Raw genomic sequence first — 20,538 nt, 5'->3', positions numbered from 1 at the left:
AAAGCCACAGGGTTTATTATGGGCTAATATATTTCCACAAACTAGAGAAATACTTTCTTAGCTAAGATATAGTTCAATTTAAAGAAAAAACAGCAGGGAGTTTCTAGAAACCTCTCGCTTCCCTGTCTGGAATGACTGCGATTGTGTGTCAATCATTGTTTCGTTATGGCTAATCTTCCCTCGGTGCCGGGGTATCGAACCATCAAAAGGAAGCAGGTTTTTCATTTTATTCTCCCTCACTCATCACCTCAACTACAAATCCCAGAAATCCCTTCAGCGCTGTAATCCGGTCACATGACAGGCAGCAGGAGCAGGTGGTCACTGGTCATATGATGTTGTGATCCGAGGCTGAGGAGCAACAGCATCTGAGCTAAATCCCACCGTTTCCTTCCCTAAAAGGTAAAGCGGAACGGTTCTCCTTCATTTCTCTCTTTTTCTCTTCAGTGGTGAAAGCAGCAGCATCCTCAGGCTGTAGCAGTGGGGGAGGGAATGGAAGGGGAGGCAGGGAAGGTGATTGGGGGATGGGAGGCCAGCAGAGGGATTCTTCCTCCTTCCTCCGGACGTAGCATTGATACAACGTGACGTCCTGTGGTTGTTTGCTAGTATGAATGTTTAACTGTTCATTGATTTAAAGCTGTTTTTCTGATCAAACAAGAAGGTTTGTGTATCTCTAGCTATTTAATGATAATATCTGCAGTTTATAGAAGATGATTATTAGTAAGGTCCCTGTTAGAGTTTCAGTGTCAGCTAGCATCAACCTGATTTCTTTCACATAAGCAGGTGCATATTTCAGTTTCTAAAGTTGAGCCACTGCTTATATTGGACTTTATTTTGTTATTCTGATGATGGCTTCCTTTATTAAATGAACTGTTTCTAGGGCAGACACGAACACATGCATACAAAAAAAGTACTTTACACCATTTTTAGCAGTAACTAAGGTTAGTTGAGATGTTGGTTAACAAGGCTAACCTGAGAACCACTGCACCCTCCCCTAGAATCTACTAGCAGTGAAGCACACTTTTGTGCTTTTTCCACCGTTATTAAAATCTATTAAAGGTGTGATTGTAAAACACATGTGAACAAACGTGAACATATAGACCATGTCTAACATATATATTCTGTCTGACGAATCAAACATAGCTGTGAAACCATTCGTGTGATGTTTGCAGATGCGAACTGAACACCCAAATGCAGATACAGGCAAGAGGATCCAGTTGATCTATTTTACTGAAGGTTAACAGTGTGAGCAATTCTCAGTGCGGATAAGTCCACAGCAACTGGGCAAGACAGGCAAGAAAGGGTGTCAGTGCTGCACACTACAGACAAAACACGAAGACAAATACAAAAGTGAGCAAAAAGAACCAAAATGCGAGTTAGAAAGAGCTCTGTAAGCCGGGCTGGTACTGCTGAGGGTTACCCAAGCACCTGGAGAAGATGAAAGAATGAGCCGATCTTCTCAGCGGGAGGCAGGTGTGGATGATGGAATGTAGATGAGTTACATGTGTGTAGAGAACCGTGGGGGGACCCAGGTAACGGCCCCACCCAGCCTGGAAATGGACTGAAAACAGGGGGAAAGACTGACCAGGAGGGAAGAAGAGAGGGAAACATGAGCAGAACTCGTGACAATTTACATTTTTACATTACATTTTACACTTGTCTCGGTGTGTTTATTTCAAATGATGGTTCAAATTGAGCTATTGTATTTTGAATAAAACGGTGCTTTATTTTCTAGTGGATTATTTCATTGGCATCTTAGCTGTTCTCATCCTGTCGAAGGTGAGCAAATAGACAGATGCTTTCGCCTGTCATCCTCCTGGATTCATGGATGGTGCAGCTTCTGCACGACCTCTCTCACGTTCTTGGTTAACAATGAGGCTTTGTTCTTTCATAACAAGCGTTATGAACATAGTTCAGAGTGGAGCCAGAAGCAGACGAACAATAATGGGCAAAGCTTAAACAAGACAATAATAGAACAATGAAATCATGGTGAGGAGCCAGAGAGGAACGTGAAAAATGGAAAAAAATATTATCAAGTAAAAGTCAGGAAGGAAGTCAACCGAACACCGTTTACCACCAAGCAGATGAAACGATAAGATGCTAGTGAACAGGAGGTGCAGCTGAAAAGGACCGTTCATTGGTAACCAGCTGCAGGTGCAACAGTCAGCAGCAAAGGTGGTGCAAGTGAATCCACCAGAGCTCCTAGAGAGAGATAAGCAAGACAGCTAAACAAAACTCAACAGAAAGCACACAGGGCCGTGGCCAAAAGGCTCCGCTGGTGAAGAATCTCAAGGCTTTTTTGGAATAATGAGAGCCATGAGGACACAGTGAAGCCAGCCACAGGTTGATGCTGCTGCTTGGCCGGCTGTTCTGGTGGTCATTCATGGTCACCTTCTTGCTCTTTGCTTTTGTTGTACTTTTGTGTTTTAATCTCTCTGCTTAACTTGACAAGTTGATGCTGCCACAGAACCTTCAGGATCTTCATGGGCTTTAGTCTGATCTTGACGCCTCCTGGATAGAAAACCTCATTGATCATATCCGATTGGTTAGGTAATTGATTGTTACTGGTTATTAACCTTGCAGAACTTTGGGCCTTGTAGCCAGCCTGTGAGAACAGCCGGTGATCAGTCATGAATGGCAGCCGCTAATGAAATTAGTTCCTCATTCTGCCTCACAACGCTATTTGTTCCACAAAGTATTGGCTGTGGAGATGACTCTCTTCCCTGAGAGTGGAGAGATGGAACTGTGCGTTAATATCTGTGCATCCACCAAAATGTAAAGGTGCTAAATCTCCAGACATCAACAGAGTCACTGATAAAAGCAGAGCTTTGCTACAAGAAGCACTGATCCCAGACTGGATCTCCTCTTTGAAGACACTGATGCACTAAAAGACAGAGGCTGAAACTTAAAAGTAATAATATGAGAAGAATGTGCATCTCATTTGCAGACTGTGATTTTTTACATTGCTATCTGAATATTCAAATTGCTTGCTTTTAAACTTTTTCACACATTCCTGCCTTGAACAAGCGGCTGACCCCCAGGAAAGAGGGGATGTGATAACCCTAGACCTGTCCCTAACCCTAACGCTAACCCTAACCCTAAACCTACACCCTACCCATAAACATTAACCCTTAAACCTTAACCCTAACCTAATCTTAACCCTTGTGACAGCCAAATGGTCTCCTTTAGCATCTGCCTCTTGCTGTTGGTCAATGCTGGTGAGGGATTCCTACCATCACTCATGTTATTGGACTCAAGGGAGAGAATTGAATCATTTAAACGTTTCAATGTGAGCACTGACATCAAGACATCTCCTGGGTATGAAAACATTAATTAGTATGGGATGATGACCCTCCCAGCACGTCAAGAGATTTGCATGATTTGGGACGTTCATCTTGTCTCTTATGGGGGGGACAACATTTAAGACATTCCTGACTGGCCCTCCACACCAGAAGTGCCCTGGAAATGGACTTAACCTGTTTGCTTTTGATTGTGAAGGAAACCGGAGTCACACATACACAGAGAGAGCGGTCTTGTTGTGACTGGGGGTCAAGCCTGGGAAGCACTAGAGCAAAGGGCCATGCCGCCGTGCCACCCTTTGATGATACAAGGACTAACCTTCTTCAAATAATGTTCAGAATAAGCATCTGACTCCACTTCTCTGTGCGCTGGAATGTTTGTCCTTCGCTCAGAACGTTTGGTGGCTTGTCCGAACAGTTCAACCACGCAGTGGGAAAACAGAAAATGGGGTGATAGGATGAAAGACAGCAGCTCCCCTCTGTTTTGCCTTTCAGGCTGGATTAGAGGGCATCGCATGCTAACGTGTGCACGTGTAGGTGTAAGCACAAATGTTGTGGTAGTGGAACCATGGTGATGGCTGTGAAAGCCTGTCTCCACAAAGTGAATAGCCACAGGGCGAAACATATGTGGCCTGAACATGGCACCAGAGCGCTCATGGATCCAGAAGGCCATCTGTTGGTACCCTGCACCTGCTACCAATCCTGTTCAGAGAGCATGCAGGCAAGTTCACAACCACTTGGCAGATTTGGATGATCACAATAATAATGATTTCAAGATGCAGTCTAAGACAAGGACCATCATAGCACAGCATGGCATAGTGTGCTCCTGCTCTCCTGCTGTACTAAGTGCACATGCTGAAAGAGAATTAAGCTGCCACTGGATGCAGATGTTGTGGTAGATTATCTTGGTTGTTGCTGGTACCACGGATTTATTTCCTTGCTGACTCAGATAAGTAAGGAAAGGCTAACTTTATTCAGCACAGCAAACAGGATGAGAAGGTCCGATTCAGATCTGACAGGTAATCAGAACATCTCAAATGTTTACGTGACACTCTAATAAACTCATTATTGCCTCGAAAATGTTTCCATCTGACTGCAGAATTCATTATCTGGGTTTGAAACTCACTTAAACACCTTAGTCAGATTTTTTTAGACTCTCTTTTCCGAGGTTGACTTTCCTTGATCTTGGTCCACAGCAGTGTTCTTCAGTTATTGTCCTGCTGGTCTTATTCTTCTTTCGATCAGTACCACACCCTGTTGACCCCAAAACAACCTCCTTAATTGGGCTGAGTTGCGGGCTTATGCTTCAGCCTGAACTTACTTCATTTTTCATCTTTGAAGAGCTGAGATTGTTCCCTGGTCTGTCTGGAGGCCCACTGACGATGTTGTGCAAGTACAGATAAAAGATCATTTTCTTTCAAAGGCCACATTTAAAGAAGGCCAGATGAAGTCAACGTTGTGCTCTTTTGTACTATAGGAAAAGGCCAGAGTTGGAAGCCGGACCAGACGTCCTCCTTGACCCAAACATGTCCTCTTTTTGAGACCTGAAAATGTGTGCCGGGTGGAATTTCAAAATTGTCCCGGATTTTAGTCTGACAGGGTCTCAGTTATCCCCACCCCTCCCACTGAAGGGTTCACCCTACAGTTAGTTGACTAAAATTATTTGTTAGATGAAATGTTAAAAAAGAATGGCTTTTGTTGCAGCCCTATTGTGGAACAGTTGCCCTCCTCTACCAGCACGATGTGGAAGCCCATCAAATAATGACCCTTTCAAAGAGATGAAAGCAGCGTTGGCTTTTCACCTTCTGGCTCAAGGTCACCTTATAGCAGGTGGGACGTGTCAACTCCAAATCTATAAAGTGCTGCAGAAAACGACCAACAATATCAGCCGGCATTGTGCACGGCGTGCATGGATGTAGAGGTGAACAAGCTGAGAAGACAAACAGACTGGCTTTTACAAAGTAAACGTTTTAATAGTTCTTCTTTGACTGTGAGTGCATTTGAAGATGAGGTTCAGACTGTTTTTATTAGGGGTGTGTTAAATCTATCTGTTTTTCTTGTGTTTTGATTAACATTTGGGAAATATTCAGTTTTATAGACAAGTTTTTGACATTTCAAAGTAATTTAAATTGAAACATTATGTGTGAGGAGGAGTTACAAGACACCATGTGGCGGTTTGAGCAGGAGCTCAGGAGACACCAAACAGTTTTCAGACAAAGCTGGATCGACTGGATCAAGGCAAATGTGTGTGTGATGTCAGAACACACATCTTGGTAGCATTCTACACACAGGTAACAATCAAAAGAGAAGAGCATTGTGGCTACTCTCCCAATATCTCGAGGTTTTAGTTTCATATTGTTCAGATGAAACTGGGTAGCATTGTTGAACACACACATTTAACACACCTTGTGCATTGATGGAAGGTCCAAAGCAGAAAGTCTTCACTGATGTATTTGTGCGTGTGTGTGCGTGTGTGTGTGTGAGGTCGATAAGGAAAATACATGTTGAGTTGTTACCTGCAAACTGCCAATAACAGCCTAGAATTGATCCAGAAAAGTCACAATGGTGGAAGAAAAGTGCTGTAATTAAACTTGCTGTCGCGTGTTATTGAGCAGTAGCAGGAGGAGTCAGTGTGTGTGTGTGTGAGTCAGTGTGTGTGTGTGTGTGTGTGTGTGGTGTGTGTGTGTGTGTGGTGTGTGTGTGTGTGTGTGTGTGTGTGTGTGTGTGTGTGTGTGTGTGTGTGTGTGTGTGTGTGTGTGTGAGTGAGTGACTGAGTGAGAGAAGGTTTGGGAGAGAGCGAGAAAGCCGGATGGCTCAGCCTTTCAGCTCCCAGTTGAAGAGTATGTTCTGACCAGGAACCTTTGTCTCTGCACCTCCAGTCTCCCAACCAGTGTGAAGCTAATGGGTCTGAAGATCGATAGCATGATTCTGGGGGGATGGTGCAGCTTTGTGAAGCTATGTGTGCCGTCATGTCCTCGCAGGCTGCAGTTTACCTTTCGGAGGCCACGGAAACACCTTCAACCTTGTAATCTTTCCTTTGTACCACCCAAGCCAACAAACTACGGATACGCAGACGTTAATGTGCAATCGTAGATGCTCAGATCTCGTTTGTGTGTGGAAGATAAAGATAATAACCCATTTAGTTTGACTGGCAGATCTGGACGTTTGTAAAATCAAAAATCAACCCTGTGTGGTAATGCAAGCCTTCATCCATGCTCTTCATATGTTTTATTGATTATTTGTTGATTATTATTGATTCATGATTGATGTACGATTGATTAAATCGATTGCTCATGTATTGATCCATGTGCCTGCTGATCTTAGCCGCTATGATGCCTGATAGGAGCTTCCATGTGGTGCTGAGGCAGGTTATGGGCTGGTAGTTGGACAGTAATGTGCCCTTCTGGGGGTCCTTCATTATGAGGACTGTCTGGCCCTGGGTTACCCACTCTGGGTGGTTCCCCGATGTTAGCAGCAGGTTCATCTGTGGTACAGTCAGCTTCTTAAGCCAGTAGGTGTGAATCCCTGGTGCTGTCCAGCCACTCCAGGACACTCTTGTTTGGATGTCTGCTAAGGTGATGACTACTGGGTCTTGTTCTGGGAGTTGGCTGTGTTCAGCCTGTAGGTCTTGAAGCCATTGGGCAGTAGTGTTGTGCGTTGCCTCTTTCTCCCAGATACTCTTCCAGTATTGTTCCATCTCAGCCCTGGGGGGGGGGGTCTGTTGTCATCTTGTTGCCCTGCCATTGAGAGTAGACCTTAGCAGGATTGGCGGAGAACACCCTGTTTATTCTCCTTGCATCTACTTCTCTTGTGTACCTCTTTAGTCGGGTAGCCAGGGCTGTGAGCCTTTGCTTAGCAGTCTCCAGTTATGGACAGTTTGTTATGTTTCTTGGGAAGTGCTGTCCTTAGATTCACACCTCTGCCCTGTTAGAAGGTTGACTTCTCTCTCTGCCGCCACAATTTTTGCCTCTAGCCTTCTCCATGGGGCCATTTGCTCCTTCTGGCTGTTCATCTTATAGCCAAGCATCTGTAGGATGACTGTTGCTGCTGCATACATCAGCTGATTGGTCTCAGTGATGGTAGTGGTAGGGATGGTTGACAGTGCCGTGTTCAAGTCCTCCAGTAGAGATTGGTCTGGTACTTTGTTTGTTAGCCTTGGCAGGGAGGAAGTTCAGTTCCCCCAGGACTTCATAATTCTCTCTCTCAGGTCAGCTGCCCTTGTGTTGAGCCCGTGGTTGTTAGGGGAACAGTTCTACATAGGTTATCTCAAAGAACCTGGCATTATAATGGATCCAGAGTTCCCTTTATTCTAATGTTAGACTGAATGGTTTTCATCTGTTCCAGCACGCTAAGAGCTGGCTGCTGATAAGTAACTTAACTTCATTTTACAATTCTTTAAGTCCCCTAATAGCCTCCCCATTTCCTACTTCCCTGACCTTCCTCACCCCTACTGTCCTTCCAGTACATTCAGGTCAGCTGATATACTGTCCCTCACACAGCCAAAGACCAAGCTTAAGCTGTGAGGGTGCAGGACCTTCTCTGTAGTGGCTCCCAACTCTGGAAAGATCTGCCACCCCTGACTGATTTTAAATGAAAACACATCTTTCTTCTCTTTGGCCCCAGTTGCCTAATAGATTGGGTTTCTTGTTTTTTTTTTCCTTTGGATATTTCTTCTCTGTGTTATGTTGGGTTTTTCTTTTTTATCTTGTTTGATTTTTGCGCCTCTAAAAAATGTAGACTGGATTTAAAGTCAACTGGGCTTGTATGAGTTGCTCTTTCTCTTCTCACCCAGGAGAATATTCCAGTTCCAGAATGGGAATCCTTGACTTTTATGTATTGTGCTGGTTTCCTGAATGCTGTCACGAGAGGTTCTTGGTAGTCAGGGACTGTTGCTTTTAGCTCCCCGGTCCAACTACAGAAACTAGCATCCTATTATAATGATACTGTCACCTGCATGGTGACGTTGTCTTTCACAACTAATGCCACTTTTCCACCAGCACCTACTAAGCACAACTACACATGGTATAGTTTGGAGGCTTTTCCAATCGGGTTATCAGGGCCGAGTAGGTACTATAAAGTTCTTGTAAGCCTCTAAATGCTCTGATTGACCACGAAATTGATGTCTCTGATGACTATAGTTAGAGAGTAGCATTGCTGTCAGATGATGAGCTTGCTAGTTAGCCACCTGTGCTAGCTCCTTCCTCCGCTTTCTGATTGCTTATTACTGAGGGAAAAAATTTTTTGGACTGCCTCGTCCTGAACACCCCGACCACGTTGAAGATAGTTTACACTCCTGTGTGCAGCAGCATTTGGGTTTGAGTTACACTGAATGATGCTGACGGTCGGCAAGCAGAGGTCCAGTCCAGTTATGGAACCAAGTGGGGAGATTTATCTCAATAATGATTCCTTTTTAGGTGACAAGGCAATTTCACTGCTCCCAAATGTTTTTTTCCCTCCTGTCTTTGTGCACCAGGATGAAGGTTGTTTCCAAAGAGCTGATGTGTTGCTGGAACAGACTGGGACCGCGTGTGTGTGTGTGTGGTCTGCAGGTGTGTTTGTGTGTATTTGTAGTTGTGGGTCTGTGTATGTTTTACATGTGTGCAGGTATGAATGTGTGCAGGTATTTGTGCGTGCAGGTGTGTGTTTATCCGAGTGTATGCTGCTGTGTGTTCCGGTGTGTGTTTGTACATGTGTGTGCAGGTGTGTGTTTGTGCGTGGGTTTGCAGATGTGTGTGCAGGTGCAGGTGTGTGTGCAGGTGTGCATGCTGGTGTGTGCGTGTGTGTGCAGTTGCAGGTATGTGTGCAGGTGTGTGTGCAGGTGTGTGTGGTGTGTGTTTGTGTATGTGCGTGCAGGTATGTTTGCAGGTGTGTGAGTGTGTGCAGGTGTGTGTGTGGGTTTGTGCATGTGCGTGCAGGTATGTTTGCAGGTGTGTGTGTGTGTGCAGGTGTGTGTGCAGGTGTGTGCAGGTGTGTGCAGGTGTGTGTGAGTGACTCTTGATTCCAAAGAGAAGCGAAGAGGCAAAGCAACACAGCCCATCTCTGCGTCCTCCTCCGAGCTGCTACTCCTTCATTTCCATCCTTCTCTTTGATGCTGACACACAGCTGCACGTCTGCGTTTGCACATCAAACAGCTCCAATTACAAGCGGACGTATTGTTCAGCCGAGAGGCTGCGGTTCACAACATCCAAATCCAAATGATGCATCTGCTCAAGCAGCGTGGAGACGCACGTTCCTGCTGGAGACCTGCAACGTGTACTTTTCCATTTCAGCCTCACACTGGCAACATGAGTCCAGGCTGGACGTCTGCGGCCAGAAGGCAGCTGAGACGTCTGGTTTCATGTGACATCATGGATCAAACTGCAGCTTATTTATATCATATCAATACCATCTAAGGTATCACTTATGAACTCAGTGACTTCATTCTGGAGAACAGATGAGTTATTTTTTCACTGTAGACATTGTTTCAAACAGGAGCTGATTAAAAACAGAAAGCAGGAGATTAAAATCATCATCAAATATTTTTAGACCTCAACAGCGTTGACGATGAAATGCTTGAAAGAATCCATTGAATCCTGGTTCTGATTTACTTGTTACGTTAGCGAGTTATAACGGATTCATTATGGATTTGTGTTTGTGTGTGTGTGTGTGTGTGTGTGTGTGTGTGTGTGTGTGTGTGTGTGTGTGTGTGTGGTGTTGTGTGTGTGTGTGTGTGTGTGTGTGTGTGTGTGGTTCAGAGCAGTTTCCTTTAGTTTGTCAGGATCAGTTGTGAAGTGTTCTAACTGTCCACTTAGCTCAGATGAGGACTAGTTTTTCTGACTGGACACTGTGAGACCAGCAGAGACTTCTGTCCATTTGACAGACTTTGGGGACTTCTATCGTATATCGTTACGTCAAACAACTGTGAAGAGGCGCATGTGAACACTTGATCTGATACTTTGTCAACTACAGTGAAATATTGAACATATTTATATTCGAATTATATTTAATTATATGTCAAATCTTTCATTTTTTTGCTGATTTTAAAGCTGCTTGTCAGCCCCCAGGTGTTAGCCTGAGGGATACTCGCCGGTGACATTCCCAGATGTTGTTCGCTCCAGATGTTATGAGCATTACAACTGACCAAACTTTCAACCTTTGTCACATGTGACATATTTGTAACGTGTTTTGTAGCTCCAGTCCTCTTCTAGTCTGTAAGAAGGGAAGCAGCTAAAGAACATGCTAGCATTATGAGCCAGACTTCTTATTGAGTGCATCCAACAACCTGGGGACCCCAGCAGTCTCCCCCCACGTGGGCAGAAGTGACTGCAGCTACCAGGACTGCATCACCTCCCCTGGATCAGACTGAGCTTTTGTTCTCTGTGAAATACTGAATTAAACAGGTGCAACTCAGCCTGCATACACCCACAGCTATGCTTACATTTTCTTATTAGCACTCTGACTAGAAGAGTGTGGGCATGCACAGACACGTGCACATACTGTCCATCACTATTTCATTGATATCATAAGTTAATCTGTGTTTAAAGGTTTCGACTGGATTTTTATCTTCCAGCTCTCACTCAGGTGGGAATCTCCGGGTGGGAATCTCTTCATCCTTTCAAGTACCAGTTGAATCCGCTTTTGTCTCTGACGTGGATAAAGAATCTTTTAACAGTTGATAAATAACACTTCAGCTGTCGAACATCACTGCAACATCTGTCAAAAATCACTGCTGCTTCAGAATTCATGTGCAACAGAAGTAAATCATTTTAATGTTGGGTTTTATTTCTTTTTTCTTTAGTCTTGTCTGTATCTGACCCGCCTCCACCTGGCAGAATGTCGTACGGGTCCATTGATGGATCTTTTGGTGGTCGAAACCCCTTTGGAGGTCCCACAAGACAGGGTTACCAGCCAGTGGGTAAGGAATCAGTTCTTTTATCCTTTGATGTAAATACAGTGTGGTGCTACTCATGACTGTCACAGCCTGCACAGCAGCAGGGAAACCAATCACGAGCAATCACAGCGATGCGGCATCAGGGGTCCAGCAGCTGTTTGTGTTTTCCTGGTGTGCTCAACCAAATGAACCACCCAAGTCAACAGGCGGACTCATCTCAGCCTCGTGGCCCTTGTTCATGTCTATCAGCTTCATTATTGCCTCTTGGGATGGGGGTGGGGACTGTGGAGGTGTGTGTGTTGATGTGATAAACAAATCTGAAAATTAAAAGCTAACGGTACGTTGGGCACAGGCACACATTTCTAACACCAACTAAGCAAGTTAAAAAATTGCAATCTGAACAGTAAAGAGAATATGGAGAGATATGGAGAATCCTGAAGCTCAGACGTGTCGTAGTATCGTATGTGCAGTAGTTCTAGTATGGAAACAAGACAAGCATATTTCCTCCTGAGTGGGTGATCCATGGAGTTAGGAGTGCATTTCCCATAATTCTCTGGGAGGTTTTCTTCACTCAAGCCAGATCCCTTCTGCCTGCTGCAATGCAACTGGTGGAATGCCCGGTGGCCCTGTAACAGCTGGTGTGACTTGTTAGGGGGGGTGGGGGGAACAACCCCTCCAATGCTTTTTACATTCCCACCTCTGCTGAATGAATTTTATCCTTGGTGGGAGGGGCACAACTGCGTCAGTGATTAAAAACCAATGAAACAAAGGGCAGGCAGCGGCGTACGTATGGTCCACATAACGAGCTGCCACGAGCTGCCGTTTAGCAAAGTCAAATTGTTAGGTTCAAACGACCTAAAACATGAGAGAAACAAATGAGGCAAAGACAACAGCTTGATGTATATAGGGCGATGTGCTCAGTTACAGATCTCCAACACGTCCTGACGCACAACTTCTGCCATCCTTCTTTTATTGAAATTAGACGGTTCCTAGTTACGCAGAATTCAAATGTACCTAAAGGGAGGGGGGAAACACAAGATAGCAGGTCCCATACAAAGCAAAAGACTGTAAATCATAATGGTGAGATTATACGTAGGTCTTCACTGATTTGATTAGCTTAGCTCGCACACAGCACATTCTTCCATATCAGACAGATTAAAAGAACACCTCCTGGGTCATTGTCAGGCCCTAACCCTAACCCACCTCCTGGGTCATTGTCAGGCCCTAACCCTAACCCAGCTCCTGGGTCAGGCCCTAACCCTAACCCACCTCCTGGGTCAGGCCCTGCAGCTCTGTCTCCAGCCAATGCCACTTCTTCACAGCAGCTGCATTTCTGTCGCCCTTGACCAGAGAAGTTCGAGGTGACACATCAAGCATCATGAACATTAAGCATTAGCAAATAATAAGAAACATTAAGTAATGAGAAGCAATATAACAAGAATAAAGAATATAACAAGGTAAAAGCAAATAAGAGATAACTTTAATATAATCAATCTAACATTTCCCTCCTGTTTATCACATATTTGCTTCAAATTCTCATAGTCATTTAACAACCTCTTCCAGTAGATTTTTGGTTGCGAAGTCATGTTTATGAACACAAACACATTTACACTCAGGGGAAAATTAGCTCAATTCACTCATATTCTTCAGAGTCTGTAGTCAAATCCGGCTCTTGTCTGCTGATTAAGGGATACAATTCAGCCATACGGTTATTCATGGGAGCGATAGCTGTGGTGATAAGGCGGTTAATAAGAGAACGCAGGCAGGGAGTACAACAACATCCACACAAGGTAAGGATTGCAGCAAAAACAGCTACAGAAATTAGGATAGATGTAACCAATGTCTTATACTTCCCAAACACATTCATCCATTCGTCCCACATCGCAGTCTTTGCTCCTGAGTGCTCTTTCATTTTGCTGTTCAGGGTGGGAAGGCCTTCTATGGCCAGTGTGAGACTCCCATCCAACGCAGTGTTGTTAGGAATGAAGGTGCAACATTGATCTCCGAACACAGCGCACACTCCACCTTTCTCAGCTAACAACATATCCACTGCGATCCTTTTTACAAATACATTTACATACCTTAATTAAAATACACAGCTAACCCTAACCCTAATCATAACTCTAAACACTAACCCTATACCCAAACACCAACCCTGAACCCCTCACTCTAAACCCTAAATCTTACCCTTAACCCTAACCCTTAACACTAACCCAACCATAAACCCTAGTCTTAATATTTCAAAATAATTTTGAAATTTAATAGGGCCCAGTTCAGTTGGGTTTTATCTTAAAAACTGAATTAGGCGTGTTGGCTGCTAATTGTTTCAACAATAAAAACATAACCCCGTCTGGGTTTTTTTGACAGATGACACCTTCTATGGTGCTCCTGTAAGGTGAGTGTAAGCTGAGTATTTTCAGCAACAAGATCTAAAATGGTGACATAATTCCTTATTGCTCAACCAGATGCTGCCCAATGGCGTCAATGATTATGTTGTCAATGTAGAAAAACAGGATATAGAGTCCAAAACCAGTCGTAGGATCTTAGTCACCAGTAAGATCACTGGGTCTCCACTGGGCATAATGGAATTAATGGTGGAGCTGAGCTCTATAAACAACAGCCTGACGTGTGTTTGGGTACTGGAAGCAGAGCTGTATGAACTGGTTGAGATTGCCAAGGGTTCCATGTGTGACAGAAACCCAATTTTGGTTTGCTCTCATTTCATCTGAACTTTGACCTGATTGGACATAGCAACCAAGAAAATGTTTGAAACATTTATTCTGTTTTTCAGAATTAATCTTTCTGCACGTCACATATCTGCGATTCCAGGAAGCATTTTTTGTAAAATCACATACCAAGACATTTAATTGTCACCCATACGTGGATAATCAGCAGCAGGTGCCTTTGAACACAATTACTCATCCAGAAATTCAGAAGTGAAGCAATTAGCACTGCGTGTGCATCAGTAATGATTTCATGAGGAAAAGTTTTCTGTTCAGATCTGATCCTACATACAGAGTTCACATAATGTCTTCTTTCTTTTATTTGTGTGTGTGTGTGTGTGTGTGTGTGTGTGTGTGTGTGTGTTGTGTGTGTGTGTGTGTGTGTGTGTGTGTGTGTGTGTGTAAGGACACTTTAAAGAATACTCAACCAAGATGCTGGCACCCATATGAACAATGCAAAGCTTAGCGTCTCCCCAGACTTTGTGGTATTTTACTGGTATTTTCTGGAATGTTCACTCCACACCGGTGTCACCGTCAGGGCCAGCAAGGCCTTCTCTACTAGACTAAACACCCCTCAAAAAATTACATTTGATTTTTATTTTGGAACTATCTAACTAAACATCTTCTCCATAGGCTGTTATCTTCATGTCAGATGATATTCACTTGTTGCTGCTTCCAGGGTTGATATTATGGAGGAGTTTTTTCCAATCATATTTCAGCTAGCTCGTGTTGTTAGCTTCGATGAAGTGAGCCAATCAAATCTGTATTTTGCCACCATGTGGCCAGCTAGAGGGTCTTACACTGAACGTGACAACTACACGAGAACACGAGGAGAGGAGAGGAGAGGAGAGGAGAGGAGAGGAGAGAGGAGAGGAGAGGAGAGAGGAGAGGAGAGGAGAGGAGAGGAGAGGAGAGGCGAGGCAGCCATGATCCAGCAGGGTTCCAGCAGCCTGGTGATCAGGTGATCATATTTTTGGACCCCAGCAGCCTCGGCCTCTAGCAGCAGAACTATGATGTTAACATAATTTGACGACCATCTAAATATGATAATTATGTCTAGGATAATAACTGGAACTACAGAATTACTATCAGCTTTCTCAAAGAGGAAGGTTTGAAGTCTGATTTGATAGTAGAGATAGAGTCAGGGAGCTGGTTCCAAGGCAGGGGGGCTGCTAACTAAACCTTACAATTTTTCACCCCGTAGGTTAACTGCTGTGCACTTTGGTCTGTAGACTCGAACAAAGTGAGTGATGAGCAACACTTCCATCTACCTTGTTCCACTCTCCACCTTTGCTTGGCTTTGAAAATAAGCCCACTAGCTGTAGCCTTTTATGGGATGGAAAGGAGGGCCACGGACCCTGGGGACAGGGAGGAGTTGATGCTTTATATGATCAAAAATGAAGGGGCAGCCAGGCTGCCTTGTAAAGAAAAGGCCGGAGAGCAACAAACACACAGAGCGTGTGTGATATCCTGCTATACTGCAGATGAACTTACACCTTTAGGGCTTCACATAGCAATACAGTATTTAATTCTTTCTATCTAAACATTATGTATTACACTGACTACCCCTTTAAAAGTTCTGTGAACCATAACTAAACCAGCATTTAGAAAGTGGAGCATCTACTGGGATGATATGGTGCTATTAGCTCCTCCAGCTACAAGATACAGGGGAACTACAGAAGGTTAAATATTTAGGATTCTGTATCTTGGGGTGGACCCGGGCTCTTTATGTTGGGGGTGCCAAATAAAATTAGGCAAATTGCTCAAGATGAAAGTGGCACCAATGTTTTACTGTGAATTAACAGGTCCAAATGTTTTTTTCATTTTTCAAAGAAACTTGACTAAAACATTTATTGCCAGTTACAAATTCCATGTTCTTAACAAACAATCAATAATAAAAAAGTGATTTGGAGACAAAAAAAGAAATAGAAATATATTTTTACACACAAATATTCACATATGAATAGGTTTGCAGTGAACTTTTTAGGGTTCAGGCTTAACAGATGCTCTAAATCTTTGTGCTGACACATTAGTTTAAATTTAAGCCCAAGTCAATTAAACACAGACAAGAAAATTTAATGCAGCTCTCTTGATCCACTCTTGAGATATGATGCCTTAGGGTTTATTTTTGCTCCTTGGTTGGCCACTCGCTGGAAAATGAATATTCCCTTATCAGTCTGCTGCGTAGTGCAGCGCCGCTGCTGAGTATGGTCACACCAATCATGTTTGACTCTTGAAGAGGAAGAGGAGGAAGAAGAAAACATCTTACTGCAACATCCGGTGCAGCAGACAACAGAAAGAGTGTCCTATTTGATGAAGAGTAAGTCATCTTCATTTCCTGTGTGTCGCGCCTGGTGATCTGACAGGAGCTCAGCAAATGATCAAAGCTCAACTCAAGTCTAATAGAGCTGTCTTCGAGGCTAATCTCTCTCCTGCTCTCTGAGAAATAGTGTGTCCCTTCCGTCACCATCACATGTCTTATTGAGGTCTATAGCTGAGCACAGTATAACGTCAACCTGTACTCATTCAGTGATTCTAAAGGAGACAAGGAGTAAAAAGAGCCCATAAATAGTTTGAATTGTCACGGTTCTGGTTACGGTGTGTTAGAAGTCCTCTGGGAAACCTGCCAAGCTGAGGTTGTAGTAGTCTGATTGATCGAGACAATAATCATAGCTGCCCTGGACTCCTGCCTGACACTCGGACCACAAACCTGTCTGGTTCCTTCAGGCATCACCATTTGTTTTACCGGAATATGTTATTTTGTTCATGAAAAGATTCAGATTTGAAAGTCCAAGACTGTTGACTTTACTTTCAAAGCCACAGATTGTTTAAGATGCTCATCGATTGGCTTTGGTTGTGCAGTGACACATTTGTCCAGTAGAGTTTCTATAACCTGGCCAGGCATCTCTATATAGTATGTGTGGATTTATTTGTGTCACCATGGCAGTGAGTCAACCTAGAGTCGCTCAATTAGCTCCGGTAAAGCAGGGTGCTGTGTTGTGCGCAATAAAGCTTTGATGAGCACTTGTCCTTCAGCTCCATGCTCAGCTCATGGCCATTAAGTGGTCAAAGTGGGCTTTCTGTGAGATGGCCACGCAAGGATTAACGGACCAACTGAGGTTCCATTGATTTTAGGCTCAGCCCTGTGACCCTGCATCATCACGAGCCTTTCAGGGCTTTCGTGGTCGTTGCTTTTCTATCAGCAGTAGGTAGCATGCTTAATGAAAGGTTTTTGGAAGCAATGTTCTATTTGTCTTCTGCCTAGTAAGGAAGGAAGAACTCCGCACACTTGTATGTCTTTATGATGGCAAACTCATGTACTATGATCACAACAGCTAGCATGGTATAGTCACTCAGCAAAGAATGGGACGGGCAACATGGAGTGGAGCCGTCAGCACAGGGAGACTGGTGGTCCAGTCAGGGTACTGTAGCATAGGTCCAGGCAAGGGGTTCATTCAGTAAAGGTACAGTCACCTTCTGATACAGGGAATTTTTTTGTGGGTTTCCCATTTTGTTTAACTAAAGAACCATCTGCAACCATCTGGTGTGTCTGGTTTTTATTGGGGATTATGTCAAAAATGTGTTGTTGTTTTTTTCACCTCTCCTCTCTAGTGAGGCAGCACCAACGTGCAAAGGAACCTATGTAGAGGAAGGAGAAGCAGGTCTTGCTATGTGCCAGGTCAAAGCGAATCCATGCAGGTCGAGTCTGTTTATCACCAACAAGGTGGACAGAGTGGAGTAAGAAAATGATACTGACTGAACATCCTAATTAGATAGCTGCTAGTTCCATGTTCATGTGTCAGACTGGGGGAGGAGCTGCTGGCTAATGGAGCTTCACACAGACCACTCACCGCAGATTCGGGAAACTTTTCCAAACTTTCCCAAGTTTTATCATGTTACATCGCAAACTTTGATCTATTTTATTAGACTTTAAGGTGAGAGTACCACCTAATTGTGAGGTAGAAGAAAAATGATATTAGATGTGTTAAAAATAAAATGCCCTCTGCTTTAAATAAACCTGATGCTGCCGTCAGAAGTCACCAAAACATGTCAATTTGAATTTATAAGGACAAAAAATTACACACAGGTGTTCTGTCAAGGCTCCAGAGGTTTGTTAGAGAACACACAGAACCAGGACTGAGCAACACATCAAATAGGTCTGACATCAAGAAAAATCCTTTATTTGTTCCCTAATGGGCAATTTAAAATCAAGAAAATTAAGAAGAGTGGAAAAAAAAGGTTAAATCATTTTGGGTTTAATGAAATTCAAATAAGTCCAATATAAACAGAGTAATGTTCTCCAGGACAGTGAGGACAACCTGTACCTTGGTGACACCAAACACTGCACAGACATATGGACCACACACCCAATTCAGATGTCCATCTATAAGATGAGGGACACTCATCTGAAGACAGCAAAGTTCCTATTGTGGCCGGAGAAGAAAGATGTTTTGAAAGAGTAAAAGAAGCATCTTTGTTAAACTGGAAAACCTTCAGGGAACAGAGGAGGAGGTTTCCACACCAGCACTTTGCTGGGATCCCTCCTCCTCACAATGGTTGATTCCCAACATCACGCAATGACCAGGATGATCTGCCCTTTAACAATGCAGATTACCACCAATGACGACCATTAACAGTGAACCAGTACAGTACTGGGATCCCACCAGTTAGTTTAGAACTGAAGAAGCTTCTTGGATCAGAGGTGAAATGTCTTTGAAAACTAAAGTTCCGTTGAATTTTCTTGTTGCAAAATTTGACCTGGTTGAGGGAAAACATTCATCAACAAGTTCAAGGAATGTTTAAAAAGTGTGCAAATTCTGTAGAAACTACACGGCTGTAGTTTGCACTTGTATTTGTAGTTTGTGCAATTGCACATCATGCAATTACAAGGGTCAAAGGAGATGTTTGGAAGATTAATCACAGTTTGGTAGAATATTTTGTTGTGCACGAGTTTGATGTTTCCACTCACACACATCAGATGTGCCTGACAGATGGGAGCAGGAAAGAGCAGCAGTTTATCTCCTTCATAGGTGGAGATACTTCCTCCAGGTAACAGCCCAGGACAGAGAGGTCAGGAGGTGGGTCTGCTGAAACCCGCGCCACTCACCTGCATCCCATCCTCGATGAGGCTGAGAATGCAGTCATCAGCGAAAAAAAGACAATTAGGAAATCTTGATTGTGCTCTTGCAATAGTTGTCTGAATCAGGTCACAAGCAGTTTTGGCATATGCAGGTGATGGGAACAATAGTGGCAATGGCCAGAGTGAACTCTTGGGACAGATAGTGAGGTCTCAGACCAACCACAAGTTCAGCCACAGCAACTCTGCAATAAATCAAGAACCATTATTTCCAAAATTAGCAGAGCATGAGTTTAGCAATATATAAGCAGGCTCTGTGTCAATATATTCATTCAATGATAATAGTCTGCTTTAGGGAATGAATAGCAGACCCCAAACCCCACTCCCACCCCCCACAAGGATCGAAGAAACAGAGCCCACAGGAGGATGATGGGGAGGTGATGAGACTGAGCTCCAACGCACAGAGCAGCACGAGGCAGAGCAGCAGGAGTAGCAAGCATCAAGTGCAGTAGTAGCAGAGCAATTGAGGTGACCAGAAAAAATGGAGGGCATTCCATACAGTACCTGCCCTAGTCAGGAGAGGGGGGTCATGTGACGGATTGGCTGACCCAGAATCGCACTTCGAGTCTTCTGCCTGAACTAGGCTTTTAGCTGCTGACAGTGCTCCATCTTGTCGCATACAGAGCAGACATTCCCCACAGTAACAGATGGAAGAGCCGGTTGGTGAGTTTCCTTAAAGCTCTCTCTGCCTCCTCCTCCTCAGACCTCTCATCCAGTCTCACTCCGACAGCTGTAGGAAAAACAGTTAAATCCTGAAGTGGTTGTTGGGAGACCAGAGCTGCTGGTTCTCACTGCCCCCTGTGGAGAGGTCCTGCTAGGATCGGGAATACCAAATCAAACAAAATTAATGATAGACTACTAGATTGGACATAAAAGACTAAGCTAACCACTCACAGTACTGACTCAGGGGGCCTGAGTATATATGCATAGCTACTTTTTGTTGATCTGTCACCTAAAATCCCAATTAAATACATTGACGTTTGTGCTTGTAACATGATGACAAGTGGGAAAGTTCAGCCCACGTGAACACTCCTCGCTATGGAAGGGAGGTAGACCACTCGTGGCACAAACTTCCTCAATAAGCCAGGATGAACGTTGTTGGTTTGGTAGACCTCCACAGTGAAAGACATCACAAGGTCACGGCACCAATTTGAAAGATTCCCAAACTTCAGAAAGGACTTGAAGGAAGCAGGCTTGACGGTCAATTAGTGAACAAAAGCAATGGCACAAAACGGCCACAAAGGTTGTAGAAAAAAAATACAACTGGAGACATTCACAAGACATTTTTTATACATAACAGCAGCATCAGCAATTTGATGGACTCCCGTGTATCTGTGTGCTCACAGTGAACAGGTTTAACACAGACCTCCGTGGCACTACGGCGTGGATGATGACACTGTGTCCTGCCCATTATGAATAAAAGGGACAGATTCATTCACTGTAAAATGCAGGAGTGTGTCCTTTTATGTGGGCAACGCTAATCGCATGCTAATCACATCAGAAAACATCAGA

At 43.9% G+C, this 20,538-nt stretch overlaps 1 protein-coding gene across 5 annotated transcripts in view; it reads left to right on the top strand.

The window, feature by feature from the left end:
* Positions 1 to 282: 282 nt before the first annotated feature.
* The window catches only part of tsnare1 (T-SNARE Domain Containing 1), a 108,950-nt gene continuing 88,694 nt past the window's right edge, over positions 283 to 20,538 (top strand). For 4 of the 5 annotated variants that reach the window (XM_057044977.1, XM_057044979.1, XM_057044976.1 and 1 more), the window contains exons 1-2: positions 283 to 399; positions 11,074 to 11,190. In XM_057044977.1, the coding sequence (XP_056900957.1) occupies positions 11,109 to 11,190 (82 nt within the window). In that variant the 5' untranslated portion in view covers positions 283 to 399; positions 11,074 to 11,108. The remainder of the gene's footprint in view (positions 400 to 11,073; positions 11,191 to 20,538) is intronic. The other variant, XM_057044974.1, reaches the window with a different exon arrangement.

This window comes from Takifugu flavidus, chromosome 10 (genome assembly GCF_003711565.1).
Source record: "Takifugu flavidus isolate HTHZ2018 chromosome 10, ASM371156v2, whole genome shotgun sequence".
Classification (NCBI taxonomy): Eukaryota; Metazoa; Chordata; class Actinopteri; order Tetraodontiformes; family Tetraodontidae; genus Takifugu; species Takifugu flavidus.
Note: the sequence above shows the minus strand (reverse complement) of the source record. Positions and strands in the feature narration are given on the sequence as shown.